The 19386-nt window shown below is 38.5% G+C and overlaps 1 protein-coding gene across 6 annotated transcripts in view; it reads right to left on the minus strand.

The window, feature by feature from the left end:
* Positions 1-2791: 2791 nt before the first annotated feature.
* LOC138147480 (solute carrier family 15 member 2-like) overlaps positions 2792-19386 on the minus strand; it is a 66697-nt gene continuing 50102 nt past the window's right edge. For 5 of the 6 annotated variants that reach the window (XM_069070009.1, XM_069070005.1, XM_069070007.1 and 2 more), the window contains 7 exons: positions 19192-19356; positions 18031-18077; positions 17346-17456; positions 16531-16627; positions 15434-15580; positions 13635-13739; positions 2792-11583 (listed from right to left, as the gene is read on the minus strand). In XM_069070009.1, the coding sequence (XP_068926110.1) occupies positions 11407-11583; positions 13635-13739; positions 15434-15580; positions 16531-16627; positions 17346-17456; positions 18031-18077; positions 19192-19356 (849 nt within the window). In that variant the 3' untranslated portion in view covers positions 2792-11406. The remainder of the gene's footprint in view (positions 11584-13634; positions 13740-15433; positions 15581-16530; positions 16628-17345; positions 17457-18030; positions 18078-19191; positions 19357-19386) is intronic. The other variant, XM_069070006.1, reaches the window with a different exon arrangement.

Consider the following 19386-nt stretch of genomic DNA (forward strand, 5'->3'; position numbering starts at 1 on the left):
TACCTTTGGCCAGTGAGTGACTTTCAGAGCTTTGGGGGCAAGCTGACCAAGAGGCCCAAGAAGAACAGTGCCAAGGTAATGAGAGCATGGTGCCATTTATTCCACTGTATCTTGGGGTCATGACTTGTGCCAGCTAGGGGAGATTGTTGGTAAATTTGGGGAGAGCAATTTCAGCAGAGTAATAAGTTCAAAATCCAAGTCACAAAAGATTAAGGAGTAAGTGGTGAGGAAGTAGAGGCATCAGGTGTAGATAGTTTTTATTAGAAGGTTGTCTAGGAAAGCTCAGGCAGTGAGAATTGGTGTAGGATAGGGGGTGGGGATTTTATTTGGAATAATATGCAAAGAGAGAGACTGGGGACTGAAAGACTATGAGAAAAAGTGAATAGTTAACACTTGAGGAAGTCCATTCCATTTATGAATAGTTCTTCTTGTCATGAAGTTTTTCCTGATCAAACCTCTTTTTAACTTCCCATTCAGTGCTCTGTCCTCTGGGGCCAAAGACCAAGTCTCATTTCTCTTTTATATGAAAACCCTTTGAATCTCTGAAGGCAGCTATCGTGTCTCCTCTTTTATATTCTGTAGTCTAAACATTCCCACTTCCATCAACTGGAACTCATATGACATGCATTCACCATCAGGGTTCCCATTTTCTCAATACTCTGTAGTTTTTCAATGTCCTTCCCAAATAGTGGCCTCAGAGAAGTGAATACCATATTCCAGTTGAAGTATGACCAGGACATTATATAGTGGTTATCTCCACCTTATACCTCGAAGCTAATGTTTTTCATTATTCCCAAGATCACAATGGCTTTTTGATTCCCAAGTAACACTAAAGACTTATGTTGAACTTGCAGTCCAGTGAAACACTCAAATCTCTTTCAGACAAACTGCCACATGACCATGGATGAGCAAATACATGAAAAAAAATTCCCATCCTAAGCATTGGGGGATACAAATATAAAAGAGAGACTTATCTGGCTTCCAAGGAACTTGCATTACCTCAGACAACATATATAGGGAAATTATGACTAGGAAATAGTGAAGTCACAGGGATAATGAGCAGAGCCACAATGCCATGGAAAGATATATGACTGAGTAGCAATGGGATTATTGATTTGGTTACTGTATCCAGGACAAGAGGTGGAAGTATGAGGAGTTAGGGAGAACCAAAGCACAGAGGGCATGGAAGGAGGGTAGTGGAGTGACTGGGATTGACTGGCTAGATATAAGGAACTCTTACACATCAGCATGTTGCCACATATGACCTGTGGATCCCTTTGGCTGGGTGCATAGGAGACAAGTCAAGTCAATAAGCATTTATTTAGTACTTACTTTGTGCCAGGCTTTTCCCTAAGAGGTGGGGATACAAATAAAAGAAATGAACGGCATGTCTCTCACGGAAGTCAATCTAATGTGGGAGACAACATGTAAACAACTATTTATGAAAAAACTACCTACGAGATAGATTGGTGATAACCACAGGGAGTAGGCACTAGCATTAAGGAAGACCAGAAAAAAGTATCTTGTAAAAAGTGAGATTTTATCTGGGATCCAAAGGAATCCAGGAAAGCTGGGAAATGGAAATGAAGGGGGAAGCGGGAATTCCAGGGATGGGGGACAGTCAGAAAACATTCCCAGAATCAAGAAATGAAGTGTCTTATCAAAAGAATAGCTAGACCAGTGTCACTGCATCACAGAGTAAAGTATAAGCATATTGGAGAGGTAGGAAGGGGCCAGGTCATGAAGGGCTTTAAAAGACAGGAGTGCCATGGCAGGAAGATGACATGGTAAGGTAACTAGATATAGTGAACCTTCAACAACCAGCATGACTCCTCATCCTATACTTGGGAAATTATTTTTTAATCCAAAGGTAATACTTAATATTTATCCCTATTAAATTTTATTTTATCATATTTGATGACAGTCATCCAGTGTGTTAGCTATCTTTCTCCCTGTTAGCTTTATGTTATGTTAAGTTTGGCAAGCATGCCATGCCTTTATCCAAGTCATTGATTAATTGTTAGGCAACATACACCCTTAGGGCAAGCCACTGCCCTGGGATCCTCCTAAGAGAGGCTTGTGTATGAAACTGCTAATCTTGGTTACATACAACTTACATTTTTTTCTAAATTTTGACTATAAATATACAAATTAAAAATAAAGGACATATGAAAAAAAGATACTATCTGCATCTAGAGAAAGAACTGATAAGTAGAAGTATGTTTAGAACGCTTTTACATATTTTACCTACTTGTGTCTAATGGTAACCATGGAGCAGGAAGGAAGGGTGAAGGGAAAAGGGGGGGGGAGGGAGGAGGGAGAGAAAGAGAAGAAAATAAATTTACATGTAACTTTGTTGTATATTTGGAGGGAATAGCAAATTGTACATGGTAGGTTTGTAGTTTCATGTGCTATCATCTTTTTTATTGTATTGTGTTACAAAAATGCTTTTGTCCTATGAATCGAAAACAAAATATTTTTTAAATTTATTTTAAAATATAATTACATTAAATTATATTATATTATATAATTATATTGTAAAATATGATATATAATAATTTAAATTTTCAACATATAATGAACCCAACATGTTAATTCCATAGTTACCTTGCTTATTGGTATTTGCCTCTGAAACTTGAGTTCGTTTTTTAAAAATATTTAGTTGACATTCTTTTCTTTTGTGTCACTCTCACTAGCCCTCCCATCCCCTTAATTCTCCTCTGCCTCCAGGGGAAAAAAAATCCTCCCAAGTAATAAATAAGCATTCCAAGTCAAACAAATACACATTGGCCATGTCTGAAGATGTATTTCTTATGCTGCATTACTAGTACATTACCTCTCTGTCAACAGGTAAGAAGCAAGCTTTATCATTTTTCTGTAGTCATGGCTGGTCATTTCATTGATCAGAGTTCTTAGGCATTTCAAACTTCATTGTCTATTCTTCTCCTGGTTTTACTCATCTCAGCCAACATTAGTTCATATAAGTCTTCCTAGGTTTCTCTGAATCAATATTGTTGTTTCTTTTTGGTGGAATGATATTCCATTACATGCATATACCATAATTAATTCAGCCATTCCCCAATTGATGAACACCCCTTTATGCTATTGTGTCCACGCCCCCTCCCCAAATAAACCCATTATAAGGGCCCTCTCACCAAATACAGCTCCACACCATAGGAACATTTTTCACTGGAAACTTTTATTTCCCTTTAAGGGTTCCCAACATCCCCATCTCAGTCCCTTCCAATCAATGCTTTTACTGTTCTTTCTCTTAGCACCTACCCTCTCACCCATTTTTGCTGCAAAGACTAAAGAAATTATCCTCTTCTGCTCCTCTCTGGTCTGAATAGGTCTGCATCTCAAGCTCCCCTGCTTCTGGCCTCCCTTCCACCTGAGCAATTTTCTACAGTTTTTCCCCTTTTTTCTAAACTTTTAAAGAAGCTTGGCCTTTAGTCCAGAGTATTACTTCCATTCTTCCTTTCTCTTCTGATCTCTTCAGATCATTGGCTACTTCCATTCTTTTTGTCTATTAATGATTTTTCTTTTGTTTTAAAAATAGCCTATATACATTAGAGATTGATATCACTGTTTGATCTTTTCTAAATAATTAAGAGATACTTTTATATTTCTTTTGCTTGGGTTATTTGCAAATTCAATATTCTGCTCACCTCTAGTGTTTTGTGTTTTGCAGGAATATCTTAAATGCCACCTTTGCTTAAGTTCTATTTTTTATAATTGATGATTAGGTTCAGTGTAAGTCTGAGTTAATAAAATTACTTTTCATTCACAACTGAAAACTTTTTTCCTAGTTGTTTACAAAATTTGTTGCTCAATGTTGAAATTGGGGAATTTAACTTCGAAAAGAGTTGGAGAAATTGGGCATAGACCATTATCTAACACCATATACCAAAATCAAGTCTAAATGGGTGCATAATCTAGGTATAAATGCTAATACTGTAAGCAATCTGGGAAAGCAAGGAATAGTTTACCTGTCAGACTTATGGAGAGGGGAAGACTTTATGACCAAACAAGAATTAGAGAGCACTAAAAAATGCAAAATGGATAATTTTGATTACATTAAATTGAAAAGCTTCTATACAAACAAAGCAATGTAACCAAGATTAAGAGGGAAGTGAAAAATTGGGAAAGAATTTTTACAACCAATGTCTCTAAAATATACAGAGAATTGAGTCAAATCTATAAGAATACAAGTCATTCCACAACTGATAAATGGTCAAAGGATATGAACAGGCAGTTTTCAGAGGAAGAAATTAAAGATACCTATAAGCATATGAAAAAATGCTCTAAATCACTATTGATTAGAGAAATGCAAATCAAAACAACTCTGAGGTACCATATCTCACCGGTCAGATTGGTTAAGAGGACAAAAAAGGAAAATGACAAATGGTGGAGAGGATGTGGAAAAATTGCAACACTAATGCATTGCTGGTGGAGTTGTAAACTGATTTTCATTCTAGAGAACAATCTGGAACTATGCCCAAAGGGCTATAAATAATTTCATACCCTTTGACCCAGAAATACCACTTCTAGGGTTATATCCCAAAGAGATCATAGAAGTGGGAGGAAGACCCATATGCACAAAAATTTTTATAGCAGCTCTTTTTGTGGTGGCAAAGAATTAGAAATTAAGGATTGGTGAATGGCTAAACAAGTTGTGGTATATGAATGTAATGGAATACTATTGTGCTATAAGAAATGAGGAGCAGATGGTCTTCATATTTACCTGGAGAGGCTTATATGAACTTATGCTGAGTGAGAAGAGTAGAGCCAGGAGAAATTTGTACACAATTATAGACACAACATATGTGTGATGACTAACTTTGATAGACTTGACTCTTCTCAGGGTTATTTTTTTTATTTTTTTTTTAAGTCAACTCCAAAAGACTCATAATGGAGAGAGATGTCTACATTCAGAGAAACTAGAAAGAACAGAGTTTGAATGCAGATTGAAGCAAACTACCTGCTCTTTCTTTTTCTTGTTTGGTTTTCTTTCCTCTTTCCCATTGTTCGTTCCATCTGATACAATCCTTCTTTATAACCTGACTAATGTCTAATGTGAAAGTATTTGCAGATCCTATACTTGATTGTATGCCACCATGGGGCAGGGGTAGGGAAGGAAGGGGGAGAAAATTTGAAACTCAAGGAATTATAGAACTGAATCTTGTAAACTAAAAGTAAACAAATTAATGAAGATCAAAAAATTTAAAAAAAGAGTTGGAGCTTCAAATATGGATTTTTTTTTCTACAGCAACAATCTGTGGGATCAAGTTATACTTTGAAGTCAACAAGGGCATCAAGGTGGTGCAGTAGATAAGAGCACTGGGTTTGGAATCAGGAAGACTAACGTTCATGAGTTCAATTCTGACTAGACACTAGCTGTGTGACCCTGGACAAGTCACTTATTCCTGTGTGCCTCAGTTCCTTATCTGTAAAATGAGCCAAAGTAAAAAAAGGGGGGGGGCAAAGCAATCCAAGTACCTTTGCCAAGAAAACACCAAATGGGGTCACAGAGAATCAGACATGACTGAAATAACTGAAACATTTATTTATTCAGAAAGATTATCTATTCACATTTTCAGCTACCATGTGTAGTCAATGAAAAATTTGGTTCTCAAGCAATTATAACCTTCTGTTTTGTATCATGTTTTGGAGCATCTAGGTGAAGCAGTGAACAGACTGCCAGCCCTGGAGTCAGGAAGACCTGAGTTCAGATTTGACCTCAGAGACTTACTAGTTGTGTGACCTTGGGCAAGTCCCCTCCTCAGACACTTACTACCTTTATGACCCTGGGAAAGTCACTTAACCTTGCTTGCCTCAGTTCCTCATTTGTAAAATGAGCTGGAGAAGGAAATGGCAAACCACTCCAATATCTTTTCCAAGAAAACCCCAGATGGGGTCACAGATAGATACAACTTTTAAAAATGTTCTGTCAACAAGATTGCTCAGTGGAGAGAGCCCTAGGCTTCAAATCTGGCCTCAACCACTAGCTGTAATACCCTGCACTTAACCCCTATCTGTTTCCTTGAATGTAAAATGGGAAAAGCAGCATCTACCTTCCAGGATTGTTTTGAGGATCAAATGAGACAATTGTAAAACACTTCGATGGCACAGTGTCTTGTTTTCTTCCTTATTTCTTTGCATTCTAATGTTTCTAGGTAGTTGCCTCGTATTTTTTTTCCCACAAAGTATATAATGTTCTGATTTTTTTAATTTATCATGTTCTAGAAGAACCAAAACTCTCTGCACATCCTATGCTCTCTTCAAGATCAGTCACTTTGACTTAAATAGAATCAGTTTATTCTAAATTATAGTCTTTTGCTTCTCTTCACCAAAATTTTCCACCTCCTTATTTTTAGAAGTCTCTTATTCTCTTTCAAAGCCTCTACCCACTTTGGAGAAATTCTATCATCTGTTCCATGCTCCATGTTCCCTACTTTGTTTACTTTTATAATTTCTAATTTGAGATATCAATGTAATTCCATCCTATTATATATTTTTAAATTTTTTTCTTTTGAACCTTTCTAGAGTTTCTTGCTATTGTTCTTTGATTTCCAGATTCCACAGAATTCTTTTTCTATAGGGATATTTTGTTTCATTTTCCTCTGTAATATACTTGTTAAATTCACCTTTTCTTGCTTTTATGAGTGACATTGTTGGACAGATCTTAGACCTTCTGTCTTTCAGCCTTTTTATTTTATAATATAATTTATATTATCTTATAATATTTCCCAACAGTTTGACTCTAGTTTCCCTACTCCCCTTTCCCACTTTTCTGCTTTGCTGTTCTCTCTTAACAAATATATGCTTGAGGCTAGGCATCTTCAACATTTTTAATTTGTAGGTATTGGAGTCCTGCTAGTTCTTAAGTGAGTGCAAACCCCAGGGAGAGAGGACTAACTCCAGCTAAATTTCTAGTGTAGCATAAAAGTCCTTCCCATCTAATTGTTTAATTGGTGTGTCTTCTGAACCATCCACTCCAACACACACAATTATACTTCCGTACCTTCATGTGACCCTGCAGAATCAATGTTTTCTACCTCTTTTGGAGTGCTAGAGAATCAAAGTGAATTACTGCTGTGAAGGAACCATGCAGGGGCCCCACCAACAAGATCCTAAAACACAAGTTTGTGAGGTTGGTAGCAGTGGTTACGCCCAAGGGACTGGATAGGCTAGGTTTGGGCAGTTGAGAAGGAACTTTAATTACTTAAATTCTCTAATGCTATTTTATGAGGCTTTTACATTGTATATTAAGTTTTAATTACTCTGATTTGGCACAATTTCCTTTTTCTTAAGTGAGAAGTATATGGTAAGCGTCTACTCTATTATGTTGTCAATCATATGACTCTCACATTCCCCACTCATTGTATAGGTCATCACCTCTACAGGAAAAAAATTTCCATCACATTTCCACCCATTAAAATACTTCTCTTCAAGGGGGCAGGAGTCAAGATGGCAGAGTAGAAGCAGCACGTCCCTATGGCTCTGGCTTCCACCTTCCCCAATCCATGTAAAAGAAGACTCTAAACAAATTTGGAGCTACAGAACCCACAAAATGACACAGAGAAGCTAACCTCCCACTGAGGACAACCCGGCAGGCAGGCAGGAATCAGCCAGCACAGCGATCTGGGAACCGAGCACAGGCCTCCATGAGCCGGAGGTTTTAGCCCCAGGGCAGGCCTGACCAGCCACCAGCTGGAGGGACTCCAGATCACTAGCAGCTGTGGCTGTTTCCAGATTCATCAACACAGAGATGTGAAGGACAAAGTGAGAGGTCAGTGCAGTGTGAACTTTGGGACCAGTAGTTGGGAGAGCTTCAGCTTTTACCCCCAGGAAGAGAAGTCACTGAAACCTCCGGCACAGCCAGTGCCACGTGGCAGCTTCAGCTCCTGGCCTACAGAGTGTAGGCGGACCAAGCGACCAGTCTGAGGGGTAATTTCTCTTGCTTTAATGTGCTTGGATCTGGATTGCAGTCCTGGGGTGCGTGACCAGCTTGCCAGAGGGTGTGGAGGCTTCAGAGAGGGCACCCAACTAATACCTCTGGCAGCTGAGAAAACCCAGGCATTTGGGATAAAGCTCCCCTGTCTGGTGGCAGAGTCTCAAATGGCAAAAGAGGCTCAAAAAGGCAATGAGGAGAAGAATGCCTTAAAAAGCCAAATTTGCCAGATGGAAAAAGAATCTCAAAAGCTCAAAGAGGAGAATCGTTCCCTTGGATTTAGATTGGAGCAAAGGGAAGCTAGTGATTTTAAGAGAAATCAAGATGCTGTTAAACAGATCCAAACAAATGAAAGAATAGAAGACAATGTGAAATATCTCATGGGAAAAATCACTGAACTGGAAAATAGATGCAGGAGAGATAATTTTAAAATTATTGGACTACCTGAAAGCCATGATCAAAGTAAGAACCTAGAAATCATCCTCCAAGAAATTCTCAAGGAAAATTGCTCTGATGTTTTAGAACCAGAGGGCAAAATAGAGGTTGAAAGAATCCATTGATCACCTCCTGAAAAAGATCCCAAAAAGACAACTCCTAGGAATATTATGGCCAGGTTCTGGAATTCCCAGATCAAGGAGAGAATATTATGAGCAGCCAGGAAGAAACAATTTGAATATTGTGGAAACACAATCAGAATAACCCAGGATCTGGCAGCTTCTACACTGAGGGATCTAAGGGCTTGGAATAGGATATTCCAGACAGCAGAGGAGCTGGGATTAACACCAAGAATCACCTATTCAGCAAAACTGAGTATCATCTTTCAGGGGAAAATATGGTCATTCAGTGGAATAGAGGACTTTCAAGCATTGTTAATGAAAGAACCAGAGTTGAATAGAAAATTTGACATCCAGATACAAGAAGCAAGAGAAGCTTGAGAAGGTAAATAGGGAAAGAAATCATAAGGAACTTATCAAAGTTGAACTATTAACATTCCTACATGGAAAAATGATAATTGTAATTGATGAAATTTTTCTCAGTATGAAAATAGTTGAAGGGAATAGAAATATATATATATATATCAGAGGGTATACAGGCGTATGAATATATGTGTGAATGTGTGTATATATGCTTACAGGTATACATAGATAGAGGGCACAGGACCAATTTAATAGGAAGGGATGATACTTAAAACAGGAAATTAAGAGATGAGAGAAGAATATAATGAGAGGAGATGGAGACAGAATGGGGTAAACTATCTGATCAAGAAGAGGCAAGGGTAAAATGTTATAATGGAGGGGAATAGGAAGGCAAAAGGGAATGGGTCAACCTTATTCTCACTGAATTTGGCTCGGGGAGGGAATGAAAGACACACTAAATAGGGTATCTCACCCTACAGGAGAGTAGGGGGAATGATGGAAGGGAGGGCAGGCTGGGGGGGAGGAAAGTTGGAAGCACTCACTTTTGAAAAGGGACAGGATCAAAGTAGGGAATAGAACAAGTGGGAGGTGGGATAGGAGGGAGGGAAATATAGTCAGTCTTTTACAATATATCTACTATGTTAATGTTTTGCATTAGCTACACATTTACAATCTATACTGAACTGCTTATCTTCTCAGTAAGGGTGGGTGACAAGGGAGAAAGGAAATGAATATGGAATTCAAAGTTTTAAAATCAAATGTTTAAAATTATATATACATATATACTATTATTAATATTATCTTACATGTAATTGGGAAAGAAGATATACAGGCACTGAGGCATAGAGATCCACCATGCCCTACTGGAAAAGTCAAAAGGGGTATGGGAGAAGATATGGAAGAGAGCAGATTGGAGGAGGGGATATCCTGTGGGATTGCTATTCTGGGGCGGTGGGTAGGGGAAAAATGGGGGGGAAAATTGTAACTCAAAATTTGGCGGAAACTAATTATATAAATCAGAAGTTAATAAAGCATTTGAAAAATGAAAAAAAAATCCTTCTCTTCTTTCAAGACCCAGCTCAATTTCACCCTCTTCCCAGAAACCATTCCTAATTCCTCCAGCTAGAAGTGATTGCTCCCTCCTGGAATTACATGGAATGTAATGGAATTGAATGGAATACATTCATTTTTATGAATGGAATACATTCATTTTTAAAATTCATCCTAACTTATATAAATTACTTTTATATACCTTATCTTCCTACTGTATTATAAAGTACTTGAAGTGAGGGACTGTGGTATTTTTCCTATATATATCCCCATTGCATGCCCTACAAACAGTATGTGCTTAACAAATATTTGTGAAATGGAATTTCTGGAAGAATCCATATAAAATAGGTTTTCAGAATTATAAAACTATTTTGAATGGGAGTTAAAATGGGAAAGTGATCGTGTAATTCAGAGAAAATGTTAACAGAGAAGTAATGAATATTGAAAATAGAGGGTGACAGTTGGCATGGTCTGCGGCAGGGGCAGAGGGAAACTCAAGCATTATGGTTCAATGTTGTTGAGAAAGGACAGTTAATTATTTTCTCATAATTTTCATAGAACATGCCCTTAAAAATCATCCACTTCCCTTTCTTTGACTCTAAGAGTACCAAACAAACTTTTTATCTTTAACATGGTTTCCATTATATATCAATACTTGGAAAGGAGTGTCTCCTCTTTCCATTTCCCCTTTGGCTTCTGTGGAATAAAAACATCCTAGTCCCTTTCAAACTCTTTCCCCCATTAGAAGTTAATACACTAACATTCTGATTTTTTAATCTACCTGCCACATAGGGTTGTTGTAAACTGGAAAGTGCTATGAAAATATGAGCTGTTATAGTAGCAATATCCTTAGTAGACCATGAATAATAACAATAATTGCTTAAAAATTAATCATCTCCTATGGCTTGATTAGTATAAATCAGTTTACTTAGGCTTAAACAATCCTGTTGCACTGACAAAATTCCAGTTTCTACACATAACAGAGTTAAATGACCAGGGCCTAGATGAGAGGACCAAGTACAATTGGCAATATTCCGAATGGCAAATACAGGTGCATATTTTCCTTTTCTCTCAACAGTGTGCATTCACACACAGAAGAATGTCACAGTTACACAGTAACATATGCTAAATTATGTTCTTCACATTCTTTTAGACACACATTTGTAACCATCTGTCCCAGCTTCACCAAAACAATGTATGACAGAATCTATTCTCTATGACTAAGTGCTGGAACTGAGGTATGGAGTGGTTGAATTTCTTTCTCACATGTGCAATAGGTCCCTATTCCAGGGTTGGTATCCCCAGAGGGAGAGGATGAAAGACAGCTGCAGGTGAGGATCTCTGATGAAATTCGTGCTACTTCTTTGGCCTAGCCCAGTAGGAAGGATACTCGGTGACAAATGTAGGCTGGGCCAGGACCAGGGATGAGTTAGACTGATTAGGGCAGGTAAAAAATCAAGACTTGGAATAGAGCTAAGGGAGCAGTCAGAGTTTTGTCTTCTTGGTCACCAGGTTTTTTGTGTTCTCCTTGATGTGAGAAAGCACTGTGTCCTCCAGACCATAAATATCTTCTGGTTTCGCAGGGATATAGTAGTAGCCCATGATGGAAAAGATGAGACAAACAATAAGCAGGAGACAGGAAAACAAGATAAATTCAGCCCACTGTGAAGAGAAAGATAGAAAGAAAAAAGAAATTTAAAAAAAGACCTTCAGAAACATGTCAAGGCTCACTGGGAATGGTGTGTATGGGTGTCATATTGCTGTACTCTCTCAGTACAGAGATTTCTTAAGGAGGCATTCCAGGACACTCACATCTAGAGGTCATTCTGTGAAGCTAATCAATTAATACAAAGATGGAGAGAATGATTATTATTAAAATGGACAAACTAAGTCTAGCTTTTCTGAGGAGTAAGTCAAGCTAACCACGTTGATATTACAGTATCAGAGTTGCTAGCCAAGTATTAGAAGGAACTTTGTTACCTTCAAATAGGTGATACTGGGACTGTGGGAGGATATGAAATCTGCCTTTTCTGGATATCTTGATGTCAGAACACCTGGTGTTAATTGCCAGCTCAGCACTTTGAATAAATCACTTTGCCTAAGTTTGTTTCCTCATATATAATTACTTACATTAGCTGCCTCACTGAATTATAGTGAGGAAAGTGCTTTATTAATTATAAACTATTATATATATATAATAATGTTAAGGATCTGTGCTTGTCAGTATAGATAACAATGTAGATCACAACTTTTTAGAGTTAGTATTGATGAAAAACCCATCACCCTATAGACAACCTGGTGATGAGTCCCTGAACCTATCTATTGGCCTTCGGATGACTGACACATAGTTTGCCATCAGTTCTTCATTCAAAAACTTCATAGTTTAGTAGAATAAACCCGAATCTTCATCTCTCCTGGATCACCCACATGCTATGATGAGATATCAGAATAGGACATTAGTAAGGGAAAGTACTGTAAGCAAACTTATTGCCATTATTTTTTATTAGCAAGAAGTGATCTCTAGGAAGCTCTGACCTCACTGAATCCTATAACTATTACTCACTCAAGGATCTTAAAGGGTCAGAGCTGTGACTAGACATGCATGGAAAAGAAAAGGAAATAAGTTGTTCTCAGTAGACTACCATCACAATGGAGACCCTTGCCTGGGTCCATTCTCCTTTCCACACCTCTCAATCCAAATTCAACAATCTGCCACACTGTGCTTCCCTGAAGATACGCTGAGAAGTTCTTTCTTTTTAACTCTCCTTTTAATTCTGTACTGATCCAAACATCTTCAAATGGCCATAATTCAATGCCTCAAAGATCTGTGATTTCTTCTGTCTAGGTATTCTCTTCGCCATTGTGATTCACATGAATCAAAGGACTTCTAGCTGAAGCCTTTCAACACTTTAGGAGATAGTTTAAATAAGTTGCTAAGGCCACAAAAAAAAATCACCACCTGATGACCAATTACTGGTGATGAGCATCTCTGAACTTTGGAGCAACTCTAAAGTTGGTGCTTGGACAGTAGATATGGAATCCATTTTTGGACTTGATTCAAAGCCTTCCCAGATCAGTAGGATCTGACAAGAGTTTATACTGTTGGCATAACCTTTGAGAACTCAGGATTCCCTTCATACCATGATGAGATCTCAGAGTAGAACATAAGTGGATGTATGAATGGATTCTCATATCTCTATCTAACTTCCATATAGCTTCCTTGCCCCTACCTTCTACTCAATTCCTGTCCTTCTTGGTAGAATACTTAAGGCAATTCCGAGGCATTCTGTGGCTGTCAGCTTACATTATTTTAAAAAAAGAAGCTCTTTTGATCTTTTTTTTTTTTTTTTGCTTTTTGGAGGCGGGGCAGAGCAATTGGGCTTAAGTGACTTGTCCAAGGTCTAGTTTTGTGTGTGTGTGTGTTAATTGTCTGAGTCGGATTTGAACTCAGGTCCTCCTGACTCTAGGGCTGGTACTCTATTCACTGTGCCACCTAGCCGCCCCTCTTAATTATCTTTTGACCTGATTTCATCATGTTTTCTAGCTACCTTGCTTGACTCCTATGGGAGTAATTGTTCACTTCCAATGACAGCCACAGCCCTAGTTGTCCACTTTCCAGGCAGCAGCCATGCAACCAACTTGCTTTGCAGTATAGCATCACAGGAAGTGCCTAGGGGAATACATGTGACCTGCTGTCATCATAGGACTCATACCTGTGCCAAAGCACTTGTCTGTGCCACAATAAGTACGATGATGTTCCCCATGGCCACTGTGAAGAGCCAGGCTGCTTGTAGCACTGACTTCATGCTGGCGGGGGCCTAAGGAGGACACAAAGAAGCTGGCAAACAGAGTTTCTCTAAGCCTCTTCATTTTCCCCAGGAGGCTTCCCTCCCCCACTTTGCTCTCCAAGAACCTTTTCATTCAATAAGGATTTATTCAATATTTACTATGTGTAAGAGACCACATTAAATTCTAGATACATAAAAACAGAAGTCTTTGCCTTCGAAGAGCTTTATATTCTACTGGGATATAAACCTTTAAAATCAAACAGTATCCACTAAGCTTAGCGATCATGCCCTCTTGAGTACCATGTCTTCCTCCAAGTACATGAGTTGCTTGGTCTTGTGGTTATAAAGAGTCATTTGGAGCCACGTTGCCTTTGTACCGGTATCATAAGTTAAGAGCTTAAGGCCTAGGAGGAAGGAGGGTCTCGGCCTGTGTCCTATACCTTGTTAGGGAAACTCAAGAATTCAAATGAAAAATTCCCTGAATCATGCTCAAACATTACTATAGCTGGTGATGGCAGCCATGAAATTTAAAAACACTTGCTCGTTAGAAGGAAAGCTTTGACAAATCTGCACAGAATACTGAAGAACAGAGATATCATCTTACTGGCAAAGGTCCATATATCCAAAGCTATGGTTTTTCCAATAGTAATGTATGGCTGGGAGAGTTGGATTATAAGAAAAGGTGAATGCTGCAGAATCAACACTTTTGAATTGTGGTGCTAAAGGAGACTTTTGAGAATCCCCTGGACAGGATGGGGGTCGAACCAGTCAATATTGAAAGAAATCAATTCATGCTATTCACTGGAAGGTCAATTAATGAAGCTTAAGCTTAAATAACTAGGTCACATGATGAGAAGACAGGATTCATGAGAAAAGAACTTGATGTTAGGACAGACTGAAGGCAAAAGGAAAAGGGGATAGCAGAGGATGAGATGGATAATTAGTATTGTGGAAACAATAAACATGAACTTGAACAGACTTCAGGAGATAGTGGAGGACAAAAGGACCCGGTGTGCTATGTTCTATGGGGCCAGGCGAAGAGTCAGACACGACTGAATGACTGAACAACAAGAATCATGCTACGCCTACCTCTCCTTACCTGAGACAGTTTTTTTTTTTTAAAGCAATTGGGGTTAAGTAACTTGCTCAAGGTTACACGGCCAGTTATTTCTGGGTGTGGTGCTGAGTATCTGAGCCCGGATTTGATCCAGGTCATCCCGACACTGGAGCCGGTGCTCTTACTCGCTGTGCTACCTGGCCGCCCCTACCTGAGACAGTTTTGAAAGATGGTTAATCAGTTAATAAATAATATATTTATTAAGTGCCTGCCAAGCACTGTGCTAAGCCCTGGGGATACAAAGAAAGGCAAAGGGTAGTCCCTACCCTCGAGAATTCACAATCTATTGTGGGAAACAACATGAAAACAGCTACAACAAACAATTAATGATTTAAAAGGATACACTCAACAGGGGGAAGGCACTAGAATGAAGAAGGATTGGGAAAAGCTTCCTGTGGAAGGTGAGATTTTTGCTGGGACTTGAAGGAAGCCAGGGAAGCTGACTTACTATAAACTTGAAAAGTAAAGCAAGCTGCACATCATAATAAATATCTGCAGTTTTGTGTGCAATCTCCTCATTCTTTTTTTTTTTACTACGTATATGAAAATGCCTAATATTATTTGGCATTTGTTAAATTCATTACAAAAAGAAAAAAAAATGCCTTACCTGAGCATAGGAAAACTCAAGTCCTGTGACAGAGAACATAACCTCAGCTGCAGTAACTACTACGTACTGAGGTAACTGCCATGCAATGGACATTTGATTGGGTGAAATATCTTCGGTTTTCCATGCCTGGAGACCCTGATCAGAACGCTAAGCAGGAGAGAAGGGAGACATACTAAATCAGTACCAACAAAACACTTCTGACATATAAATATCTTTTCTTTTTATTTTTGCAAGGCAATCAAGGTTAAGTGACTTGCCCAGGGTCACACAGTTAGTATGAAGTGTCTATGGTCAAATTTGGACTCAGGGCCTCCTGACTCCGGGGCTGGTTCTCTATCCACTGTACCACCTAGCTGCCCCAGGCAGGTATCTTTTCAACCATTCCTTTTAAGTCTTCTTATGGTTTTCATTCTTTTCAACCTATTACTTTCAAGACCATCAACTTCTACTCTTTGACAGTCATCTAACAGGTCAGACAAAATTGGGATGAGATTGAAATCTATATTAAAAATCAAGGACACACCTTCCCTCACATATACACAATTTTCCCACCCAAAGCTAAATTGACCTTTTTGCAATATTAGACTGCTGCTTCATTTCTTATATTTCAAAATAAGTGTTACAGTGATCTCCTAAGTGAATATGGGTTTCAAAGAGCCAAGTGACCTGAGTCCTTCAGTTCAAGTCGCATTTAGGAAGCAGCAACCTACCCAAACAGATCCCAGATTGTAATATTGGTTCTAGGGGCCACATTGATTGGACAGATTGTCTCACTTGAGTATGAAAACTCAAGGTGAATTCTGATTTCCAATTCTCACTCCACTTAGGACTATAAAATACCATCATTCCTTACATTCCCAAGCCTAGAAGTAGGTACCTAACATGCAGAGACCTCAGTGGGCCTTCGAGGGCTATCCTGAACAATGGACGTCTTACCCAATGGATGAGTACAAAGGGCTTCTTGCAGACATGATGACTATAACATCTTATCTTTCCTGACTTACTTACAGATACTATCCTCTACTTCCAAGCAACCTCCTTGGGTGAGGAAAAGTAAAGGTAGGGGGATAGAAATGAGAAGGGGGAGAGCTACCTACATTAATAATAGCAAGTACATATGCTGCACCAAAGTCAAGTAATCCCAGGTCCAAGGAGAAGTCCTTGTCTTCTGTCCTACACTGCACATGATGGTAACTGGAAAAAGAGCAAAAGAGGGATCTCAAATCCAAAACCACTATGTGTCTCAATAAGATATTCCCTATTCTAGAAAAACTAGACATTGCTCTCTCTCTCTCTCTCTCATTCTCTGGTAATTTAAATAATGATGCAATAAAAAATAAGTGATTTAGGTGCAATTTTTTTGAAATGTGGAAAGAATGACACACCTTGATCTAGAATTTTCACTGTCAAGGTATAAGGTTTTCCAAATTAAACAAATCTGAGGGGTAAAGTACTTAGCCTGGTAGTTGTTTCATGGACAGTAGATCTCCATGAGGAACTACAGTAGGATTATGAGGAGCTGCAGAAATTTGCTAGACCCAGAGAAGACAAACCCTGGTTGATAAGCCATCAAGATGTGCAGGATTATCCATAGTGCACAGGTCACTAAATATAAGTTTTACTTCAGTCACATTTCTACTGCTCACAATTCCCTTCGGGTTTCTGGTGTAATTCTTTATTCCCCCCATGTCTGTGCAGGACAATGGACATGTAGGAGGGAATATATGACATGGATGTTCTTCTCCATTTAACTTGAATATGCTGGGAAGAATATGATCTGAAGACTCAAAAGCCAGACCCATGTCCCTTTCCATACCTGATTACTCCAGATATGCCTCAGCCTTTCACCTATGCAAATTACAAATATTTGATAGTCTTGTTGAAGTAATCCCCATGAGGAAAAAGTTCTTACTTTCCCCTTTCCAAGGTTTTGTAGGCAGAGATGCCATAGTCTTCACCAACACTGATGGAGACATCTCTGCTTAAGGTGAGGTTAACATCTTTATCCAAGGTGTTAATAAACCTGTGGGTCAGGATAAGGCTGTTAGGACAGGATCAGTCAAACCACTGAAAAGAATTCCCTACAAGTTCTTAACCTGGGGTCTGTGAACTTGTTAGTTTGTGACTTTTTAAAAAGTGTTTTGATAACTGTATTTTCCATAGAATTGATTTTCTTTATAATCCTATGTATTTTATATTATGACTTTAAAAACATGCTTCTGAGAAAGTGTAAATAGGCTTCAGACTGCCAAATGGGTTCATGATAGCAAAAATGTTAAGAATTCCTGATATCTTTTTTTCTTTGGAGTACAGATAAAGAGGGAAAGGATAAATATAAGCAGGAGGCATTTAGGCAACAGGTCCCAGGATTGCATGAAGGGATTGAGCTAAATCCTAACTCCATCAAAGCCAACCCTGCCTCTTTTCTGTATTTTTGCTCTCAGGAAAAATATTTGTTGATCCTATCACTCTAGGCAATCTAGTAATGAATCTCTCATCAGCACAAGCAGAGGTCTCTCCACCCATAGCCCACAGATCAGACCTAGATCATGATCAAGTGGGGAAAGGAGATCCCAGGAATTGCCAGTGATATGTACCTCACAGCTGCCATCCCATTGGCTGTTGAGGTTACCATGTCCTTCATCTACAACACAGGGAAATTAAATGAGTTAGATAATTATCAAATAATATAAGCAGGCAATTCTCAAAGGAAGAAACCCAGATTACCAAAAAGCATTTGAAAAAATGCTCCAAATCATAAATAACTGGATAAATGAATATCAAAACTATGTAGTACCACCTCATACTTATTATATTAATGAAGATAACAAAAAAAAGACTGTTTTTTTGAAAAGAAAAACTGCAGAAAAATATAGAGAGTAAATTGGTCCAGCCATTCTGGAATGCTATATCCGTCTAATTAATCTGTACCTTTGATCCAGTATACTACGACTAGACCCAACCTCCAAAGACATCAAAGGAAAAAGAAAAAGATCCCTATGTACACAAAAGTAGTCATAGTAGCCCCTTTTCACTGTCATTTTGTGGATTCTGCTGCTCTAGAATTTGTTTAGAGTCATTATTTAAAGGCATTTGGAGGGAATTGGGGGGGGGGGGGAACTCAGCGAGTCCCTGCCTTTACTCTGCCATCTTGGCTCTGCCCCATAGCAGTACTTTTTGTTGCATCAAGAACTAGAAACGAAAGGACTGGCTATCAATTGGGGAATGGCTCAATAAATTATGATATAGGAATGTAACAGACAAAGCATGATACCCCCTTCCCGACAGAGTTACTAAACTCAATGTAATTAATGAAACATACATTTTTGGACATGGCAAATGTCCAAAGAGGACTGGATTTTTTATTTTAGGGGAGATTAGAACATAAGTTCAGAAGTAAACACAGATAAGCAGGTCAGCTTTGAAAATAACATACTGAATGTATTATATACTTTTTAGGAAAAGCAATCTACATATAATAGAAACTTGTGGTTTCACATATAATCCTATTCTCTCTTCTAACTTTGAACATGGCAATATGTGGCATTTTTTTTCCTCTCTTTTTTGTGGGGAGAGCATGTTCATTAAAGTCAAAGTAAAAAGAAAAAATTATTTTGAATCTTTTAGACCTAGCCATCAAATAATTATTTATACTATTGGAGCAGAGGCTTGCAGGATAAGAATCACAAAGACCATTCTGCCCAATTATTGAGCCCATCACTTCACTACATATGCCAATCAGCCTCACCAACACTCACCAGGATGCTGGAAACTCCACTTTGATCTCCATGAATGACCAAGCTGTATCTGTTCTTCTCTTCCAGGATGTGCTCACTGGTAACAGATATATTGTGATACTGGAGCTGAAAGTGAAAATTCTGGCTCTCTGTGGTCAGGAGCATTTTGGAATGGTCTGTTGTTTTCTGGAGAAAGACATAATGTGTTCAGAGTAC

This window comes from Petaurus breviceps, unplaced genomic scaffold (assembly GCF_028583685.1).
Source record: "Petaurus breviceps papuanus isolate PSGF00001 unplaced genomic scaffold, PetGlider_PUasm1.0 90792, whole genome shotgun sequence".
In the NCBI taxonomy this organism is placed as follows: domain Eukaryota; kingdom Metazoa; phylum Chordata; class Mammalia; order Diprotodontia; family Petauridae; genus Petaurus; species Petaurus breviceps.